The sequence below is a fragment of the Triturus cristatus genome, chromosome 7 (genome assembly GCF_964204655.1).
Source record: "Triturus cristatus chromosome 7, aTriCri1.1, whole genome shotgun sequence".
NCBI classification, from domain to species: domain Eukaryota; kingdom Metazoa; phylum Chordata; class Amphibia; order Caudata; family Salamandridae; genus Triturus; species Triturus cristatus.
Genome location: NC_140590.1, coordinates 1,550,319,050 through 1,550,341,950, shown reverse-complemented (window position 1 = coordinate 1,550,341,950; position 22,901 = coordinate 1,550,319,050). Strand labels below are relative to the sequence as shown.

The window sequence follows — 22,901 nt, the reverse complement described above, 5'->3', positions numbered from 1 at the left end:
CTACTTACCAGTATGCGTCTGTTCTTGGCATGTAGAGCTGTAGGTTTGTATACTTGTGCATAGATCGCCATCTGGTGTTGGGCTCAGATGTTTGCACTTTGTTTTTGTATTGGAAGAAGTCTTTTGTAGTCACGAGGTAGGTGACTCCTACTTATGACGATAGTGCACATGGACACGCACTCCATCTCCAGATTGTTTTGCCATGGACGGTTATGATGGAGTTAGTAAGAAATCGAAAAGGATGTCCATGTGTAATGTATCTAAGTAAGCTAGTACTGGAACATATAGAGGTATCCGGGGAGACGGGTGGGCGTATACAAATCTTCAGCTCTACATACCAAGAACAGATGCATACTGGTAAGTAACATTTTCCATTCGAGGCATATGAGCTGTAGATGGTATACATTTGCATAGACTATACAGCAGTTACCTCCTTAGTGGTGGCTACCTGTATCTGTTTCAGTGGTTTGAAAAAAAGTGTTCTTAATACAGCCTGGCCCACACTAGCTTGTTGTTTTGCTAGCACGTCTACACAATAGTGTTTTGTGAACCTGTGTGGTGTAGACCGAATTGCTGCTTTGCAGATGTCATCTAGGGGAATGTTCCCTAAGAATGCCATAGATGCCCCTAGTTTATGTGTGGAGTGAGCTCTAGGGGGAATGGTTAAGGTGCGTTTGGCTTTAGCATAGCATATTTGGATGCATTTAACAATCCACCTTGCAATCCCTGTTTTAGAGATAGGGTTGCCTTTATGAGGTGGGGAGAAAGCCACAGAAAGTTGTTTGTCTTTCTAAAGGATTTTGTTCTTTCAATGTAATAAAGTATCGCTCTTTTTACATCTAGCGTGTGAAGAGCCCGTTCTGCTACTGAGTCTGGTAGAGGGAAAAACACTGGGAGTTCTACAGACTTGTTAAGGTGGAAAGGGACGACTTTAGGTAGAAATTTTGGGTTAGTCCTAAGAACCACTTTGTTATGATTGATTTGGAGAAATGGTTCTTGTATGGTTAATGCCTGGAGTTCACGGACTCTTCTGAGAGAGGTGATGGCAACCAGAAAAGCTACTTTCCAGGTGAGAAATTGTAATTCGCATTTATGCATAGGTTCAAATGGGAGGCCCATGAGCCTGGTAAGTACCACATTTAGGTTCCATACTGGAGAGGGTGGAACTCTAGGTGGGATTATTCTTTTACGTCCTTCCATAAATGCCTTGATAGCTGGTACCCTAAACAAAGACAAATGTCTGTTTTGGAGATAGGCTGTTATTGCCGTAAGAACAAGTTACTTACCTTCAGTAACGATGTATCTGTAAGAAACATTAGTTAGATTCCTCACCTTAGAATATCCCCAGGCGTCAGACTGGATCCGGAAGATTTTTCGTCAGCAATACCCCTTGCGCGTCGCTAGGCGTCGTCTGCGGCTCCGCGTCCGTCGTCGGCGTCGTGCGCCGGAATGACGTCGGAGTACTTAGACGCTGCCCTCGCGCGCTGACGTCAGTTCTTGTACATAGCTTTCCGCGCCAGGAACGCAGAGCTATGCAAAGACCGACACTGGTGCCAAAAATAAAATCTAGGGGCCTGAAAAGGATAACCTTAACCCTAGATGTCAGTTCGCAGAACGGGGAGGATGGGTGGGTCGGTGAGGAATCTAACTAACTAATGTTTCTTACAGATACATCGTTACCGAAGGTAAGTAACTTGTTCATCTGAAAGAAACACGTTAGTTAGATTCCTCACCTTAGAATAGATACCCAAGCAATACCATCCCCGGTGGTGGGTCTGCGAACCAAGATCACACCAGAAAGTCCTGGAGGACAGAACGGCCAAAGAAGCCATCCCTCCGGACTTGGCTGTCAAGGCAATAATGCCTGGCAAACGTGTGTAGCGAAGCCCACGTTGCCGCCTGACAGATGTCCTGCAAAGGGACACCCCGTCCCAAAGCAGTAGTAGCCGCCGTGGCCAGAGTAGAAAGGGCGCGCAGCCCAACAGGAGGGTCCTTTTTTGCCAAGGAATAACAAATTTTGATGCACAAAACGAGATGGTCCGTTTGTGCACAGCTTTCCCCTACTTAGCACCGACATATCCAACGAAAAGTTGGTCGTCCACCCGGAACTGCTTTGTGCGGTCCAGATAAAAGGAGAGCGCACGTTTTGGGTCCAGACGGTGGAGCCTCTCTTCCTCTTTGGAAGGATGCGGAGGCGGAAAGAAGGTGGGCAAGGTGACAGACTGCCCAAGATGAAAGGGGGTCACCACTTTCGGAAGAAAGGAGGGACGAGGCCGAAGGACAACCTTGTCCGGATGAACAGAGAGAAAAGGAGGCTTTGAAGATAAAGCCTGGAGCTCACTCACCCGTCTAGCCGAGGTGATGGCTACCAGAAAAGCAGTTTTAAGCGTCAGCAGACGAAGAGGACAATTATGAAGAGGCTCAAAGGGAGCGCACATTAGAAATGTGAGAACAAGATTCAAGTCCCACTGAGGCATTACAAAAGGGACAGGAGGGAACGTGTGAGTAATGCCTTTTAGAAAGCGTGTAACTACAGGGGACTTGAAAAGAGAAGGCTGATCAGGAAGCCGCAAGAAGGCAGAGATGGCAGCAAGATAACCTTTCAAGGTGCCCAGGGCAGAGCCCTGCCGGGCCAAAGAAAGAAGAAAGAAGAAAGAGGAGAACCTCAGAAAGAGGTGCGGAAAGGGGATCCACAGCCTTTGCTGTGCACCATGCCACAAATTTGTTCCACCAGCAGGCGTATACCGTCTTTGTGGAGGGACGCCTGGCTGCCAGAATGATATCACAGACTTCAGGAGGCAAGTCAAATGGCATCAACTGCCGCCGCTCAATCTCCACGCATGGAGGTGGAGGCTGGACAGGTTCGGGTGGAGGACCGTCCCCTGCTGCTGCGACAGAAGATCCTCCCGAAGGGGCAGACGTATCGGAGGATCGGTCAACATACTGAGTAGCTCGGGATACCAGTACCTTCGTGCCCAATCCGGAGCCACCAAGATGACTCGGGCCCAGTTGTGCCCGATCTTCTTCAGCACTCTGGGCAGAAGTGGTATAGGCGGAAAGGCGTACAACAGACCGCAACACCACTCGTGACGAAAAGCGTCGACGAGCGAGTGCCGCCTTGGAAATTCCAACGCGTAGAACTGCTGACATTGCGCGTTCCCTTCGGTGGCGAATAGATCTAACCAAGGCTCTCCCCACTGCTGAAAGAGACCTTGCGCCACTTCGGAGTTCAGACGCCATTCGTGATCCATCATGCACCGGCGGCTGAGTTCGTCTGCTCTGGCGTTCAGAGAGCCCGCCAGATGTTGAACCACTAGGGTGACACCCTGGTGTTCCAACCATGTCCAGAGGCACAGAGCCTCCTGACAAAGGGTCCACGACCCCACCCCGCCCTGTTTGTTGCAATACCACATGGCGGTGGTGTTGTCCGTGAACACCTGCACGACACTTCCCCTGACAGAGGGAAGGAGGCTTTCAGTGCAAGTCGGATCGCTCTCAACTCCAACAGGTTGATGTGGAGACGAGACTCCGCCGGAGACCAGAGGCCTCTGATCTCCGCCTCTCCCATATGGCCACCCCATCCCAGGAGGGACGCATCCATCACTACGACATGCTCCGGTTGGGGAAGGGAGAGGCTCTTGCCCTTGACCCAATCGCGGTCCATGAGCCACCACTGCAACTGCTGTGCAGTGCCCTCCGTGATCAAGACATGTTCGGACAGGTTGCCGTGATGCTGGGCCCACTGAAACTTCAGGTCCCACTGCAGAGCCTGCATGCGCCGCCTGGCGTGATGCACTAATAGGATGCAGGAGGCCATCAGCCCCAGAAGCCGCAACACTAGCCTGACCGAAACCCAGGATAGAGGCCGAAAGATGGGAATCAGGGCCTGAATATCCCGGACCCGCTGTTCCGGTGGATAAACCCGGAACTGCGCCGAATCGAGAACCGCTCCGATGAAGAGGAGCTTCTGAGAGGGACTCAGGTGTGACTTCGGCACGTTGATGGAAAATCCCAGCAAATGCAGGAGATCCGCCGTAGTCTGGAGGTGGGAGACGACTGCCTGGGGCGAGCCCGCCTTCAACAACCAGTCGTCGAGATAGGGGAAGACTGGAACCCCTGATCTGCGCAGATGAGCTGCGACCACCGCCATCACTTTCGTGAACACCCGAGGGGCACTGGTGAGGCCGAAGGGGAGCACGGTAAACTGAAAGTGCTCTGGGCCCACCGTGAACCGCAGGCAACGCCGGTGGGCCGGCAGGACGGGGATGTGGAAATATGCGTCCTGCAAGTCCAACGCTACCATCCAGTCTCCAGGGTCTAGGGCAGCTAGAACCTGAGCCAAAGTTAACATCTTGAACCTTTCCTTCCGGAGGAAGGCATTGACGTTCCGGAGGTCCAAGATAGGGCGTAGGCCCCCTTTGCCCTTCTTGGGAACCAGGAAGTAGTGGGAATAACAACCACGACCTACTTCTGGGCTCGGAACGCGCTCGACGGCCCCCTTGGCCAAGAGGGCCGAAACTTCCTCGTGGAGAAGATTCAAATGATCCCCCGAGATACGGTGGTGCTGCGGTGGCATGGCTGGAGGGGTTGTCTCGAAGGGTAGGGAGTAGCCCCTTCGGACGATTTGCAGCACCCACCTGTCCAATGTGATGGACCGCCAGTGGAGCAGGTGATGGCGAACTCTGCCGCCCACTGGCGTGGAATGGGCCTGAAAGCTCGGACTAGGAAGGCTTTGAGGCAGATGCTGCCGGGGTGGATGTGGGCTGACCGCGTCGTCCTCCAGAACCGCCTCGGCGGAAACCACGTCCGCGACCGCACGCAGGTTGGTTCTGCGGCTGGTGGCTAGGCGTACGTGAGGAGGCACCCCTTCCTTGGCCACGAAAGGGGCGAAAGGCGGAAGTTTGCGACCGTGGGGCCGAGAGGCCCAAGGACTTGGCCGTAGCCCGGGAGTCCTTAAAGCGATTCAGCGCACTGTCCGCTTTCTCGCCAAAAAGGCGAGTGCCATCAAAGGGCATGTCCATGAGAGTGCTCTGGACATCACCCGAAAAGGACGTGGACCGCAGCCAGGCGTGACGTCTAAGCGCCACCGTGGTAGAAATCGCCCTACCCAGCGAGTCCGTAGTGTCAAGCCCACATCGGATAGCATGTCGTGCTGCATCCCTCCTATCGGCCAGAGCCTGGGTAAGTCGTGTCTGGACCTCCTCCGGACACAGGGGCAGCACGTCCTCCACCGTATCCCACAGAGAGTGGGAATAACAGTCCAAGAGACAGGCGGTGTTCAAAGACCGCAGGCCCAAACTAAGGGAGGAGAACAGCTTTTTGCCAAACTGTTCCAGTCTCTTGGAATCCCGGTCTGGCGGAGCGGTCGGGAAGGAGGATTGGGAGGTAGAGGACTGGATAACCAGGCTCTCGGGGGTAGGGTGTTGGGACAGAAAACTGGGGTCGCCCGGAGCAGGGCAGTGGCGCCTGGCGACGTTCCTGTCCACAGGAGGAACTTTGGAGGGCTTGGACCAGGTGCCCTGCAGAACGACAATGAGGGCCTCATTGAATTGCAGCAGAGGCTCAGTGGAGCTTGCTGCAGACTGAAGCACCTCAGTGAGGACGTTAGTCCTCACAGCCACGGCAGGTAGCTCGAGCCCAAGGGCTGCGGCAGCCTTGCGCAGCACCACAGAGAAAGCAGCACCCTCCTCCGAAGCCACAGTCGGAGGAGAGATGAATCCAGTGTCTGGAGAGGTATCCAGACCGCTGGCCTCCCCCAGTTCATCTGCCCAGTCCTGTGACAGCTGAGCCTGAACGGCCATAGGATCCTCGGATGCCTCCCATTCGCCCCCATCATCCGATTCCTGGTATGCAGGAGGAAGGATCGGAGCCGGGCGATAGACATTATGTGTCTCCAGCGGCGCCGAACGCGGCATCCATCGACGCCGTAACGGCGCCGGGCCCGGAGCGGGGCTGAACTGGGGCTCGACGCCGAGCGGAGCCGGTGTCGGAGGTGGTACCGGTGTCGACGCCGGCGGAGGAGGCGTGACTAGGTCGACCGGCGTCGGCGGGGACTCGGGAACGGGTCCCTCGGGCACTTGCGGCGTCGAGGCCGGAGCCGTCGACTGCGCCGGCAAGCAAGGTTGCCCAGTCGGGTCCGCGGGACCCGAAGGCGCGCCAGCGGGCGTCGACGGCGGAGCTAGGTTCCTCATGGCCGAGAGGAAGGCACTGACTTCCGCCGGCGTCGCGTCAGTCCCAGGGACCGGCGGGTATGGGGACTTGCGCGGCGCCTGCGGCTCCGCTGGAGCCGCGGGGGTGGAACCACCCTGACCCTAGGCCGAGTCGCGCGACCGGCGAGGGGAGTCCGAAGAGCGGTGTCGCCTCTTGGACTTCTTGGAGTGCTTAGACTTACCCGAAGACTTGGAGCCAGACGATAGATGATGACGTCGGCTGCGGCTCCGCGACCAATCCTTGGACCTCCTCCTGGACCGGGATCGAGAGGGGCGCGGAGCCGAGTGGCGAAGCTCGAGAAGCTTACGGGACCGCTCCGGTCTAGCCTTCGAGGTCAGGGCCTTGCAGTCCGAACACGACTCCGCGTCGTGGTCGAGGCCCAAGCAGTAAAGGCACCGGCGGTGATGGTCCGTAACCGACCTCAAGCGGTTGCAGTCAGCACAGGCTTTAAAACCAGGCATCCTACCGGCACCGGAGTCGAGACAAGATCAAAGAGGATCGAAAAAAGTTAGTCAAAAAGTGACTAAAGGGGTAGCTCTCCCGGATCTGCGCTTACTGGCGCGGAAAAAAGAAGAACTGACGTCAGCGCGCAAGGGCGGCGTCTAAGTACTCCGACGACGTCATTCCGGCGCACGACGCCTAGCGACGCGCAAGGGGTATTGCCGACGAAAAATCTTCCGGATCCAGTCGGATGCCTGGGGATATTCCAAAGTGAGGAATCTAACTAACGTGTTTCTTTCAGATGCTGTATTCTAATGGATGTATACACTAGGCTACATTGTTGTAGATGCAAAAGGTAACCGATTATGTGTTGAATGGAAGCATCTAGTGGGTTGATTTTGTTATTTGTACAGTAAATTACAAATCATTTCCACTTTGCGGCATAGCAAGCCTCTTTAATGACGTTCATGCAGTCTGGCAGGAGATTAAGGTAGCCAAACTCTAAGACTTCAGGTGCCAGATCACATGGTTGAGTTGATTGGGATCTCGATGCCTTATCGCTCCATGGTTTTGAGTGAGAAGCTTGGGTGAGGCGTAGCTTTTGATGAAGAACTACTGATAGTTCCAAGAGGGTTGTGAACCATGGTTGTCAGGCCAATTGTTTGAGAAATTAGGATCATTGTGAGGGAATACTGTTTGAGTTTCCGAACCACTAGCGGAAGGAGTGGTTGAGGCGGAAAAGTGTAAGCAAATTTGCCTGACCAGTTCATCCATAGCGCATTGCGAAGCTTGGGCATTTTGCATTTTAGTGTGTGGCGAACAGGTCTATTTCTGGGTGGCCCCACATTTGAAAGAATGGAAGTAGAACTTGAGGATAAAGTTCCCATTTGTGGATCTGCTGTTTTTGGCGACTGAGTCGAACCGCAATTTGATTGTGTACAGCTTTGAGCTAGGTGTGAAAGATGGTGTCCCCCCCCTCTCCCAGGTTTTTGTATACAATACATTACTGTAATGTCTGTACAGACTAGGACAGCTTTGCTTAAGAGGTGGAGTTAAAAAGATTTTAACGCTAGGAAGATTGCCAACAATTCCAGGTAATTTATGTGGAATTGTTTTTGTTGAGGAGCCCATATGCCCTGAATGGTATGGGTTTACAGATGAGCTCACACTACTACAAGCCATATAGTTCGGACCACCGTGCACTTAGCATGTGCAACTATAATTGCTGACTGTTTTGAAACAATTCAATTCTCAATTACTAATTTCTGTTAATCAATATTGTTTTGGAATATACAATATAGAACTTTTATTGTTCAAATATTCAAATTTTCATACTGAACAAGAAACATAGTTAATAAACATTTCTATAGACCTATGAACATTGCTCAATCCTATAAACATTGCCCAATGCATTTCGGGCTGTTGGCCCTTCGTCGGGGGCTTCAATCTGAAATATACCAAAAAATGTACATAAATGATGTGTCCAGCACTTGTTATACAAAGAAGTAATTTATTTGCAAAAACAAAGAAATTGAATTCAATATCATGAAATGCAATACGAGTTTATACATGACTCATGTTCATATGTCTGTAGAAATGTTTATTAACTATGTTTCTTGTTCAGTATGAAAATTTGAACAATAAAAGTACTATATTGTATATTCCAAAACAATATTGATTAACAGTAATTAGTAATTGAGAATTGAATTGTTTCAAAACAGTCGGCAATTAAAGTTGCACATGCTAAGTGCACGGTGGTCAGGTCTACCTGGCTTGTAGTAGGGTGTACATATTAGGCGTGTCAAGGCGGCACGTAACCCACTGTAGCACGCGTTAGTATTTATGTTCTAACAAGAGTTTAAAGTTTAGAAAAATTGTGATAAATTAGGTGTGCTTCACTCATTAATCAGTGGGTTTACAGATGAGCTCCCCAGCCGGTGAGCGATGCGTCTGTTAGCACTATCTGTGGAAACTGGTCGAGGAAGGGCCGCCTTTTGGAAAGGTTTTGTGTGTTCCACCACTGCAGAGAGAGATGGGTGCGGTCGTCTACCAACACCAGATCTGTTAGCGGACCTTGAGCCTGGTTCCACTGACATGCCAAACACTCCTGTAAGGGACACATTTGGAGTCTTGCACGAGGGACGATGAGAATGCAAGAGGCCACCATCCCGATTAACTGCATGAACACTCGCGCTGGTAGTGTGTGTTGAGGTTGAAATGTTGCTATTAGAGCTTGTATGTTGCTTATCCTGACTGGGTTGGGGTATGCTAGAGGTTTTGAAGTGTCTATTGTAGCCTCAAGATACTGTTGTATGTTGGATGGTTGGAGATGGGATTTGGTGAGGTTTACCGTTAATCTCAAGGTGTGAAGCAGTTGGATTGTTTTGTGTGTGTGTTGCACACAGCAGCTGTGTGACTTGGCTTTTATGAGCCAGTCGCCCAGATAAGGGAATACATGAATGTGCTGACATCTTAAGTTGGCTGAAACTACTGCAAGGCATTTGGTGAAGACTCTGGGTGATGTAGTCACCCCAAATGGGAAGACTTTGACTTTGAATTGGTAGTATTGACCATCTACCACGAACCTGAGATTTTGTGTGAGCGGGGTGAATGGGAATATGAAAGTAGGCGTCCTTTAAATCAGTCTTTTTTTGGAATTAGGAAATAGAGGGAGTAAACCCCCGTGCCTTGGTGAGGCAAGGGGACTGGTTCTATTGCATGTTTTTGTAATAGTAATAGAGAGAATACCTCTTGTTTGAGAAGTGTTTGATGTTCCAAGTCATTGGACATTGTCTGGGAGGAATGTTTGGGGGCGGGGGGGGGGGGGGGGGGGGGGTGTAGAGGTGAGTTCCAGGCAGTAACCATACTGGATCATCTGTCTTACCCACCTGTCTGTTGTGATTGAATTCCAGATAGGTAGGAACTGTGAGAGACGTCCCCCGACAGGAGTGGGATGATCGGGGGAAGTGCTTGGTGGTAGGGAAGGTGCAGTTATTGATGCCACGACCTCTTCCTTTACCATTGTTGCCTCTGTAGCCTCCGCAAAAGTATCCTTTGGAGGATGTTTGAGTGGGGCTTTTATAGGACGAAGAGGAATGTTCTGAGCCAATGGTTTTGGAGCCAGCTCTGTAGAAGGAGCAGCGAAAAGAGCCTCTAGGGGAAGGGAATTGTAAGGCCCCCACGGACTTAGCAGTTTCTGTATCTTTTAAAAAAAATTCTAAAGATGTGTCAACTGAGGGCCCGAAAAGATGCTCTTGATCAAAGGGCTGATTGAGGATAGCAGATTACACCTCCTGTTTGAATCCAGAGAAATGGAGCCACGCGTGCCTGTGCAAAAAACACGAGTGTTAATGGCACAAGATGCTGTATCAGCGTCAATTAAGGTGTTTGTGATTAATTTCCCCTCTTGGATAAGGTCATTGGCCTTTTGTTTGTACTGGTCAGGAAGGTGTTGCATGAGCTTTTCAAGCTTGTCATAGTGAGCCCAGTCGTATCTGGCCAATACAGCTTGGGCATTGGCAATGCGCCAATGAACTGCAGCCTGTGACGCAATACGTTTACCAGATCTGTCTATTAATTTTGACTCCTTATCAGGAGAGGGGGATGTCACCTGTACTCGGAGTTTGCCCTCTTGCGTGCATTAGACACCACAGGAGAATCCAAAGGGATTTGACCTTTAATATAAATTGGGTCATTGGGAGCTGCCTTATACTTTTTATCTATCCTGGTGTTGAGAGTCTTGGCTCTGACAGGGTCCTTAAAAACTTCTGGGGCATGTTTGAGCATGCCTTTTAACATAGTCAGGGTGGGCATGGACTTTTGCGAGGGTGCAAAGGTTTCAAGTAAAAAATCTTCCTCTAAGGGATCAGAATGTAATTGTACCCCGTGGTATTGGGCAGCCCTATTGATTAGTTGGGCGAACCCAATATTGTATTCTGGTGGTAATTGCCTAGATAGATAGAGGTCCGTGTCATTGTATGGGTCGGGATCTGTGCTGTAGTCATCTCAATGGTCAACGTCATGTGGGACGTTATGTGCATCATCATCCCCATGTGGATCTATATCCCCTCCCGTCAGTATGATCATCCACAGTATCTGGTGTTTAAGGTGAAAAAGTACGTTGTGGGGAGTGTGGTGGGGAAACTTGAAGATTTGGATCAACTGGAGGAGGAGAGGGAGGAAGGGAGGTGTTAGTACTAGTCTCCTTTTGTTTCTCTGGTCCTGTGCTTCAGTTCAAAGGTGACTTTTCTGCACCGGAATGGGGTTGGCTCGAGCCAGAGCCAGAAGGCTTCTCTTTAGGTTTCATAGCCAGGCCTGAGGGCGGGGCGTCTGAGACATGTTGCCAGTGTCGACTTGAGCCCGAGGGTGTTACCCTAGCCTTAGGTTTGATTTTGGAAGAGAGGTTCCGGGACTCACGGACCGCTAAGCTGGGGTGTCTCCTCTTCGACGTCAGAGTCGTCGTCCTCAAAGTCGGAGATGTCTTCATCATCACCTTGTTGCTCCGGCTGGACATTGGGATCTGCTGCGAAGATGTCCGGAATCAAGCAGCTTCCGCGAGACATTTCGTGATGCCGAGCCAGACCATCATGGATGGTTTTCTTCGACCTGAAAGATGAGCAGGCCTCGCAGTTCTGGTCTTTGTGCTCCGGGGAGAGGCAGAGGTTACAAACCTCATCCAAGTCCGTATGTGGGAACTTAGCACCACACCCAGGGCATTTTTTGAAAGGAGTCCTTTCCACTGACTGCCGGCGTGGTCGGCGCGGATAGGCCCAACAGCCCGCGTTGAAGATAGAGGAGTCTGTTTTAAAGAAGCACGTCGGAAGAGAAACGCGATCGAGACAATACCGTCGAGTGTAGAGGAATTGCGCGTTGAAGGGGTGTTCGAAACACCGACCCGGAGCACAGCAAATCACATCCGAACCAGAGGGTCGAAAAAACAATCTGGAGATGGAGTCCATGCCCATGCGCACTATCATCCTAAGGAGGAGTGACCTACCTCGTGACTACAAAAGACTTCTTCCAAGATAAAAACAAAGTGCAAACATCCCAGCCCAACACCAGATGGTGATCTATGCACAAGAATACGATCTACAGCTCATATGCCTCGAACACAGCATTTTCAACCCCTAGTGGGCACTACCAATTTGTAATGATGCCTTTTGACTTGAAGAATGCACCTGCCACATTTCAAAGGCTGGTGAATAAAGTTCTCAGAATTCTGGAAGCCTATAGTGCAGCTTATATAGATGATATTGCTGTCTTTAGCTCCACCTGGGAGGATCACCTGAGAAATGTTTTGGTGGCCCTGCAGAAGGCAGGCCTCACTATCAAAGCCACCAAGAGCCAGATAGGGCAGTGTAAGGTTGTATACCTCGGCCACCTTGTAGGTGGAGGACAGGCTCAACCATTGCAGAGCAAAATCCAAACCATCATGGATTGGGTTGCTCCAACCACCCAGACTCAGGTCAGAGCTTTCTTGGGCATGACTGGGCTACAGGAGGTTTGTCAAAGGCTATGGCTCCATAGTGACCCCTTTGAGTGATCTAACTTCCAAAAGAATGCCTAAAATAGTTCAGTGGACAGTTAGCGGTCAAAAGGCATTTGATGACCTAAAGCAGGCCATGTGCACTGCTCCCATTCTGCAAAGTCCTGACTATTCCAAACAATTCATAGTTCAAACTGATGCATCCGAGTTGGGGGTAGGGGCTGTGTCATCAAAACTGAATGAAGAGGGTCAGGATCAGACAGTAGCTTTTATTAGCAGAAGGCTGACCCCCAGAGAGAAACGTTGGTCAGCTATTGAGAAGGAAGCCTTTGCTGTGGTTTGGGCTCTGAAGAAGCTGGGGCCATACTTGTTTGGCACTCACTTCATTATTCAGACAGACCATAAGCCCCTCTTATGGCTAAAACAGATGAAGGGTGAAAACCCCAAACTTTTGAGGTGGCAATTCCCTACAGGGGATGGACTATACAGTGGAACATAGACCTGGGAGTAACCATGCCAATGCAGATGGACTCTCCAGATATTTCCACTTAGAACATGAAGACTGAACAGGTCAAGGTTAGTTTAATGTCCTTACATTTGGGGGGTGGTTGTGTAGGAAAGTAGTATCTGCTTCTTATGGCTACCCCCACGTTTTGCTGATGTCAGCCTGTTTTTGGCCTAGTCTGATTAGGATCCTGCTATCCAGGACCCCAGTCTATCTGCTTTCTCCTGTAAATGGATATGCATGTACTTTAGGTACACTCCAGATTGGATTCTGGGGTACTCTTATCAGTCCCTAGTCTATGGTACTCCATGTACCCAGGACATAGGTACCCCAGAGGCCTCCCATGGGCTGAAGCATGTATTATGCCACCCCTGAGAAGCCATCCAAATTGGCACGACCTGTCTGCTACAGCAAACTGTGTACGCTGGAGCTTGCACCACTTAAGATATAGCGTCACTATACTTATTTAAAATCACTACACTTAAATACCCATCAGTCACCCCTAAGGCAGGCCTTAACAATCCTGAAGGCAGGGGGCTGGGTTTTACGTGAGAGGGTGCCCCTGCATGAGCAAAGCCCCTCTGCAGCCTTCGGAGACCATTCTCCGGGGTTGTCTGTGATGCAGCCAGACATATATGTTTAAGTGCATTATAACCTTGCGGTAAATGCTAACTTTAAAACAGCTGCTTAGAAACATGTCGTGTTTGGTGTCAAACACCTTTGAATCATACCTCTATGCCAGTTACTGGTGTGGGAGGCATGATTCCACCCATCCGAAACTAGACAAAGGACATGGGCGTAGTCACCCCTCTGTCCAGCTCCTCCCCTAGGAGGATCCACAGAATCTTTCCAACCCCTTCCCATGGGTATAAAGTGTTGTACCGGACTACAGGACTTTAGATTTTACCTAGACAGGATTCTGCAAAGAAGAAACCAAGTACTTCAACTGCATGCACGACGCTGGACGACTGAAGAATCTCCCTTGGAGTAAAGGAGTTACTCCCCTGCAAATGCAGGCACCTAAACGCATCTGACCGATTTGCTTCTCCCATGCTCCTGAGGACTCTGAAGATTTCAGCAACACAGGAGGTGGGTTCCCGAAGGTCCCTGAGGTCGATCTGCCCTCTCAGCGATTCTGAGACCCGTATCCCTCGTGGAAACTGTGCTACCTGAAGCCCTGTGCACCACATACATTTGCAGCTGCATATGCTTAGTGACGATTCCTGAGCCTGTGCTTTGGACTCCGTGTAGTCCCGAGCAGTATTTGCACCGAAGATTTCCAACCTCCACTCCACGAGTGTCCTGTGGGCTGGTACTTTGCTGACTTGCTTGAGGTCTCCTCGCGATCCCTGGTCCGTTGGCCTGTGGGTCCTGGTGAGGGTTACCTTGCTAATTCTTGGGCTTACCTGGTTGCTCCAGACGTGCCTCGACTTTCCATTGCTTGGTGAGTCCCCTGGCCCTTGCTGGCCCTCACCGTAACCTGTTTCCTTGGATGGCATGGGTTGCTGTTGCCAAGGCTTGTTGGTGCTCCAGCCAGACGTCCACCCCTCAGCTCTCGACATCCTTTGTGGGACAGCTCACCTCCGGACTCTGGTTGACGTCGACGTCTCCTGGTCCCCGTGGCTGCAGAGTCAACCAACCCTTCTTCACTCCTGAAGCACTCGACATCGGTGGGCATTCGACTACCGAGCCCCTGGTCACCTGAAATGACCCAGCCTCTGTCCCATCTGCTTTCAGGTTCTTCTCACCTCGAATCCAGGCTTGGATTCCACCGGACATTCTTCGCCCTCCTGGGAGCAGGACTTCTTTGCAGCTCTCCATTGAAAAAGACGAAGGTTTCCGACAACACTTGACCCCTATGCACCCGGCTCCTCTGGGTTAGATAACACAGGTACTTCGGTACTCACTGGTGGGTTGGCCTTAGAACCTCCTAAGTTCCAAAGGGTTCGCTCGAAGTCCTCTTAGAAGTGTCCTTAACCTGTAAATTTCCAACCATGACTTTCCCTTAGAGTTGTACGAAGCACACGTCTGTTTCCTCACTGCACCGGTCTCCCTGTGCCACTCCTCTGGGTGGTTCCTTAAGGTCCCAGCCATTCTACGTGCTCTAGGCACTGTGTCTAGTTAAGTCGTTGTTGTTATACCATTTGTTTAGTATGGGTCAGTCTCCCCCTGGAGCCCGCTGTGTATTTGGCTATTTACGAATGTTCTATTGATTTAGTGTGGTGTGCTTTGTGCCCTAGTCTTGTGTAGAGACTAGAAGAGAGTGCTATATATCCGAACCTTATGCATAAAACTGCTCTACTATGTAACTCTTGCGAAACACTGTTGTAAAGCGCTCAGATACCCCCGGGTCCGGCCAGCGCTATATAAAACTCCTCAAATAAATATTAAATAAATACATATTTTTATATAAACACTGTGTGGTTCTCCATTCATTTAGGAGATTGTATTCTGGTAAAACAAGCTGCTTTACATTCCTTCAAGATTAAGCCTGCTCTCCATAGCTACCACTAGGATAGCTTTCAATAAGGTTATCTTTGACCTCAGACATCATAAGGGTTGTGTGGCTTGGTACAAGGTGCCCACTTTAATTAGTGGACAGCATATACCAACCCACCTTCTCACAATGATTGTTAGCTTTTTCAGCAGGTGATCAAAAGGCTTTCAATGTCTTCCATGGTCACGTTTTTGCTAAAAAGCACTTTATTGAAGATTATTTTGGGGGGGGAAATAAACTATGGTGTAGTTAATGTAGGTATTCTACAGCAATGTAGCACTTTAATACCAAGTTAGTTATAGCTGTGATCTGTTTTTAATTATTGGAAGATGTTGAAGTGATTCCATTGACATTACTAGCACCGAATGTAATCATTGAGATTTATTTTTTAATGAAGGATTTATGTATTTGAATGAGGTTACTGTTAAGCACTCTTGCACTTTAATCCATAAAAATGGTGCCAACGCTGTGGCATGCTCTGTAGTCTAATTCAAGATATCATCTGGTTAATGATCTGTTTATTAGTATGGATGGACTTTAAGAAAATGTACATTCTTACAAATTGTTGAGTTTTTGATCCCGAACACTCAGCTAAAACAACAAAAAACGATACATGGTTTTATGGAAGTTTATACAATATCCGCAAAACAAAATACAAACAAACAATAAAATCACTCAATCTGAGGCGAGAGCACTTCAGATCTGCGTTGGAGGGTGCAGAAAAAAGGGAATACACATCAAGACACCAAGGTGGGTGCTATTTTGCTCCTGTGGAGGTATTGTGGCTTCATTTCCAGCGCCAAGTGGAGCCAGGACCCCCCTGCAGGTGCATGAGAGAAGTGGCAGAAGTTTCTAGATCCACTCTGATGCCTGGGATATGCATAAGTTAAGTAATCTCAGGTTGAAGTATAAATCAGAATTAGTCTACTGCTTATTACATCTAGTAAAGAGTATAGTGCAAATTACTAAAATGAACAACTTACATCAGATCATAACAGTATATTTTTTTGTTTAAATATCTACCTGATATCTGCTAATCCTTTCCTGCTTGATTACTTCAAACTTGCGCTTCAGTTCACTCTGACGTTCTAGCTTCTTCTGAGCTCTGCCTACATAGACCACTCGACCATTTATCTCTTTTCCATTCATTTCAGCTACAGCCTGGGGGAGAGAGAAAATAAGTGTCCGCTTCCAATGACCAAACATGGCAATTAGTTTAAAAACGTCAGCTAACCATGCCTCCTGTACTCATTTTTTTAACATACCTATATAAAGAATTCTATATTCCAAAGATTTAAAAAAATGGTTCCATGCCCAAACATTTTAAACTACTTCAAAATGATTGATAAAGATACTTATCAAATATAGTTTGTGACAGTGAAATAAACAGAGTTAAAGGGATGGCTTTGCATTGTAGCCTCACTGCTATACGCAAGCTTTAAAACAAAAATATACCACATTGAATTTACCATATTATTTACTATAATGTTACAGTGCCTTAGAAAGCCATCACATATCTATGTTACAATTTAAAGGGTGTTTATTATTTTAGCTAAGGCAGACTTACTGACTTTGTTAAAGGTTCAGAACACAAAAATATAAAAAGTCGCCCTGTTACCAAGGGGCCAGCATACCAACATATACAAAGCAGACCTACTGTATTTGTAAAAAAATTAATTACATTTTTTTAAAAAAATCTTATAATCAAATGTATAATTCATTAATTCACATATTGCGAAGTTCAATACAAGTGAACGTCGTAAGATTTTGTTAATACAGTTCTATTTAAAAAAAAAAAACGGCTGAGACTTTCAAAATTTTTAAGCTCATGAAAAGCATTCCTGCACATATACAGTCATAAGGAGCACTTTGTCTTGTAAGATTTTAGCTTGATGACAGAAATAGGAGGTCGGAAGCAACTGGCGAACAGGCAACAAAAGTCACTCAAAAAGATGTCACTGCTTCCTCCATAAGATCGACGACATTTGAAGGATGCTTACAACAAAGAGTCCCTGTTGCTAAGAGCTTTTTAAGTTGTACAGCTGAGATTTTCTTTTTTTGAGCTATTCCGACCTTTTGTGTCTGGCTGTAACCACACATGGTAATTGAAGCCAGTCTTCTGGTTACCAAGAAGAACTCCACATGGATTCCTGGGCGTACAATGGTGCTAAATATGAGTGTGTGAAAAAAGAGAAGTATGAGCAGCAATAGTCTATGATCAAATATGATGCTGTCCATCTAGCGTTGAAGCCACTGGATATATACCACCTCCCTCATCTGTTGGGGGGGGGGGGGGGGGAAGTCTGGTTCCCGGTCCAGAACATGTGTATTTCTTGACAGGTGGGATGCAAACTAAGGGCAGAATACCACAGACTATTTAATGATGTGGCTGGAAAGCCTGGGGCAGGTAAGAGAATGTTAACTTTTCTATAAAAACAGGTTGAAAAGACACTTAAGAAAAAAGGAACTGTCCAGGTAAAAAGAATGTTTTAAGGCGTCTTAATTTGCCTTTACACTAAAAGCCCAAATAAAACAAAGGATGCTTATGCATGAGAAGCCTATTCCCATATACAGCCATGGAATATTGTTGGACAGTCACAAGCCTCTCCATGAGAATTCCATTAAAGTTGGAGTGAGATCAGTCAGGATCTTAGGTAGAGGGTAACATCTTCAGAGAAACACTTGATCTGATCAAGTTTGGTAAATCTTTTGTGTGTCCTGTGAGGAAATTCCTGGCAGAGCTGGGTAAAAAAAAGTTGGTAGCTTGTTGCACCATGCTTAAAACCACCGCAACATCCTGCATGGCTTGTTCATAAACAGACACAGCAACATGGTTCTCTCCACGGCTCTCTTTTTTTGGTAGTTGTTTTGAGGGATTAGCCCTTCAAGAGGAGTTTGGCGATGCAGCTATCAACGAGTACAATGCTATGCAGTAAAGGGATAATGAGCAAAAGGCTCCTACCTTTAACTGTGTTCACCTTTAAAGGGAGCTAAGTGTGCCACCGAGATGTTCAGCATTATTGTCTATGCGTTGATATGTTGGGATACCCCAAGCTTAAAGTTACTCTTTAACATCCTTTTAGCTACCTTAAATGTTGACACAAAGACATTTCTAAAGAGTTGGATCACCACCCACTGATCCCCTATCCTCTTTGAAGTCAAGATGTGTACCAATATGCCTATAGATTGAAATTATTTCTGCCTTGATCCTCTTTCTTTTGCTTAAATCTGAGAACTCAACATGAAAGAAGAGGGAAACTTCTGCTGATTTGAGCCCAGCTCATAACATGTCTTGGGAAAGAGGCATAATTACACTGAATGTTGCATAGATCCTCCGTCAGTTGGGAAGAGAGGGGTCTAATTAGCAATACACTAAGAGTACAAAAGCTTGCATGTTGGGGGTGGGTGGAATTCCAGTTAGCCCAGACCCCAGGAGTCCCTATGGACTTTAAGTGATCACCTTAGTAAGTGTATCGACAAGCTTTCTTCAGATGGTAAGGGGGTTGTTCGACCTGTGTTCAGCTAAGAGTTTGAAAAAGGCATTACTTAGGAAACGCATCACTTACTAATTCCCCAGGCGTCAGACTGGATCCGGAAAGTTTTGCTAATAGTACCCCTGCGCGTCAGTAGGTGGCGTCGTGCGGCTCCGCGTCCGTTGCTGGCGTCGTATGCACCGAGATGACGTCACGGAGACTACTTAGGTGCCACCCATGCACGCTGACGTCAGTTCTGTACACGACTTTCCGTGCCAGGAACGCAGAGCCATGCAGGAATCGACCACTGGTGCCATGAAACTAGGGCCCTGAAAGGGATGACCTTAACCCTAGAAATTAGTTCGCAGAACGGGGAGGATGGGTGGTGCGGTAAGGAATCTATCACTAAGTAATGTCTCTTACAGATATATTGTTACACAAGTAGTAACTTGTGCATCTGAAAGAAACACGTAGTATAGATTCCTTACCTTAGAATAGATACCCCAGCAATACCAACTCCGGTGGTGGGTCTGCGAATAGATTAAACCAGAAAGTCACAGAGAACAGAACGGCCAAAGAAGCCGTCTCTCCGGACTTGACTGTCAGGGCAGTAATGCTTGGTAAACGTGTGCAGCGAAGCCCACGTAGCTGCCTGACAAATAACCTGCAAGGGAATGCCGCGTCCCAAGGCAGTAGCGGCCGCCATCGCCCTGGTAGAATGGGCACGCAGCCCCACAGGAGGATCCTTCTTAGCCAGCGAGTAACACGCTTTGATGCACAGAACGACCCACCGAGAGATGGTCCGTTTGTGCACGGCCCGACCATAGAGCTGGTCATCCATCCGGTACTGGTGTGTGCGCTTCAGATAGAACGACGGCGCACGTTTTGGGTCCAGTCGGTGGAGCCTCTCTTCCTCTCTTGAAGGATGCAGAGGCGGAAAGAAAGTGGGCAAAGTGATGGTCTGCCCGATGTGGAAGGGCGTAACAACCTTTGGTAAGAAAGAAGGGCGGATCCTTAAAACCCCCTTGTCCGGATGAACAGAAAGGAAAGGAGGTTTAGAAGAAAGAGCCTGGAGCTCACTCACTCTTCTGCCAGAGGTGATTGCTATCAGGAAAGCAGTCTTTAAAGTGAGAAGACGTAAAGGACAGTTATGAAGGGGCTCAGAAGGAGCGCACATCAGAAAGGACAAAACAAGATTCAAGTTCCATTTAAGCATAATGAAAGGTACGGGAGGAAACGTGTGTGCAATGCCTTTCAGGAAACGGTTAACAACCGGGGACTTAAAGAGAGAAGGCTGATTTGGAAGCCTTAGAAAGGCGGAGATGGCCAAAAGATAGCCCTTGATAAAGCCCAGAGCAGAGCCCTGTCGGGCCAAGGATAGCAGGAACAGAAGAACCTCAGAAAGAGGGGCAGAAAGGGGATCCACAGACTTCACTGTGCACCATGCCACAAACCTGTTCCACCGGCAGGCGTATACGGTCTTAGTGGAGGGACGCCTGGCTGCCAGAATGACATTACCGACTTCGGGAGGAAGATCGAAAGCTGTCAACTGTCGCCGCTAAATCTCCACGCATGGAGGTGGAAGCTGGACAGGGTCGGGTGGAGGACCGTCCCCTGCTGCTGCGACAGAAGATCCTCTCGAAGCGGCAGTCGAATTGGGGGATTGATCGCCATGCTGAGTAGCTCGGGATACCAGTATCTTCGTGCCCAATCCGGAGCCACAAGGATGACTTGGGGCCGGTCGCGCCAAACCTCCTTCTGCCCAGAGTGCTGAAGTGGTATAGGCAGAAAGGCGTACAACAGACCGCAACTCCACTCACGACGAAAAGCGTCGCCGAGCGAGTGCCGCCTTGGAAATTCCAACGTGCAGAACTGAGGACATTGTGTGTTCTCTTTGGTGGTGAATAGATCTAATCAAGGCTCTCCCCACTACAGAAAGAGACCTTGCGCCACGTCAGAGTGTAGACGCCATTCGGGATCCATCAAGCACCGGCGGCTGAGTTCGTCCGCCTTACATTCAGAGAACCTGCCAGGTGTTGAACCACCAAGGTAATGCCGTGATGTTCCAGCCATGTCCAGAGGCGCAAAACCTCCTAGACATACGGTCCACGACCCCACCCCGCCCTGTTTGTTGCAATACCACATGGCGGTGGTGTTGTCCGTGAACACCTGCACTACACTTCCCCGGACAGAGGGAAGGAATGCCTTCAGTGTAAGACAGATCCAACGAAGCTCCAAAAGGTTGATATGGAGCCGGGACTCCGCCGGAGACTAGAGTCCTCTGATCTCCGCCTCTCCCAAGTGGCCTCCCCATCCCAGGAAGGACGCATCCATCACCACTGTATGCTCCGGTTGGGGGAAGGGAGAGGGATCTGCCATTGATCCAATCCAGATTCGTGAGCCACCACTGCAATTGACGTGCAGTGCCCTCCGAGATCTAGACCTGATCGGACAGGTTGACCTGATGCTGTGCCCACTGGAACTTCAGGTCCCACTGCAGAGCCCGCATATGCCAACTGGCATGTTGCACCAGTAGGATGCAGGAGGGCATCAGGCTCAGGAGCCAGAGTGGTCAGTCTGACTGAAACCCGAGATAGAGGCTGAAAGATCGGAATCAGAGCCTGAATATCCATACTCGCTGTTCGGGAGGATAAACCTGAAACTGCGTCTAATCCAGAACCGCTCCGATGAAGGGGAGCTTCTGAGAGGGACTCTGGTGCGACTTCGGCACGTTGATGATGAACCCCAGCAAATGTAGGTCTGCTGTATTCTGGAGGTGGGGACGACTGCCTGGGGTGAGCCCGCCTTCAACAACCAGTCGTCGAGGTAGGGAAAGACTGACACCCCTGACCTGCGCTGATGAGCTGCGACCAACGCCATCACTTTGGTGAACACCCGAGGGGCGCTGGTAAGGCCGAAGGGGAGCACGGCAAATTGAAAATGCTCGCGGCCTACGGTCAACAGCAGGTAACGCCGGTGGGCCTGTAGGACCGGTATGTGAAAATATGCGTCCAGACGGAGCACCATCGCGTAGGAGGTGCCCTCCTCCATGGTAGGCGGGGGAGAGGCAAACCCTGGCTCAGAGGAGACATCGAGGTCGCCGGCATCCTCCAAGTTGTCCGCCCAGTCCTGCTCGGAGTCACACTGACGGGCAAGAAGGTCCTCTGACCCCTCCCAGTCGTCCTCCACCGCATGGCACCGAAGCTGGATCTGCCGGAGGCGCCGGCAGCTCAACAGGATCCTGACACAGGACCACGGGGCCCAAGGGCGCGCCGGCGGGAGCCCGAGGCCTAAAAAGGCGGACCATGGTAGCAAGAAATTTTTGCACCTGTGTGGGAGTCGCCAACAGACCCGGGTAAGGTGGGTAGGCTGCGGGACTCTTGGGCTCCAAAGGAGCCACGGGGGCAGAACCCCTGTCCTCCTCATCTGCATCCGGAGACAGACAGGGGGACGTGTAAGAGCGACAACGTTTCTTCGACTTCTTCTTGGTTCGTCTGTTACCCAAATCCGAGGGGGAAGACTTGGGAGCCCGAGGAGCGACGACACTGGTCCCGCGAGTGTTCCCTGGAACGGCCCCTGGACCGGGAACGGCGCTGGGACGAGTGCCGGACCTCCAGCAGCTTCCGGTGCCGCTCCATCAGGGCCTTCGGGGCCATGGCCCGACAGTCCAGACAGGACCGGGAGTCGTGGTCGGTCTCCAGGCAGTTGAGGCAGATATCGTGGGGGTCCGCCACCGACATACTGTGACGGAAGGCCCCACAAAACTTAAATCCAGGCATCCCTACGTGCACCAAGGAAACCAAAATTGTACAGGTGACAAAAGTCTCAAAAAGAGTAGTCAAAGAGTGACTAAGGTACGTGCTCTAACCGGATCTGCGCTTTCTGGCGCGGAAAAATAAAGAACTGACATCAGCGCGCATGGGTGGCGCCTAAGTAGTCTCCGTGACGTCATCTCGGCGCATACGACGCCAGCGAATAACGCGGAGCCGCATGACGCCGCCTACTGACGCGCAGGCTGTACTGCTAGCAAAACCTTCCGGATCCAGTCTGACGCCTGGGGATATTCTAAGGTAAGGAATCTATCACGAACGTTTTTCTTTCAGATAACTTGTTTACAAGCCTTCACTTACAACCCAGCCTTCGGTTATCATCCATCCCATTATTCATTGTTTCAACTGCTTAGCCCCGGAGGAGGGATGGGGAGGGTGTTGGGAATGAAGGTCCTTTGCCATTGCCGCCCCCACCCCAAACAACAAGACCTAGAGTGGAAGGGAGTGCTTTGCTGATCTT

The 22,901-nt window shown here is 49.6% G+C and overlaps 1 protein-coding gene across 3 annotated transcripts in view; it reads right to left on the bottom strand.

The window, feature by feature from the left end:
* LOC146812352 (embryonic polyadenylate-binding protein-like) overlaps positions 1 to 22,901 on the bottom strand; it is an 818,377-nt gene that overhangs the window by 279,250 nt on the left and 516,226 nt on the right. For all 3 annotated transcript variants that reach the window (XM_085619346.1, XM_085619345.1, XM_085619347.1), the window contains one exon: positions 16,162 to 16,299. In XM_085619346.1, coding sequence (XP_085475472.1) covers positions 16,162 to 16,299 — 138 coding nt within the window. The remainder of the gene's footprint in view (positions 1 to 16,161; positions 16,300 to 22,901) is intronic.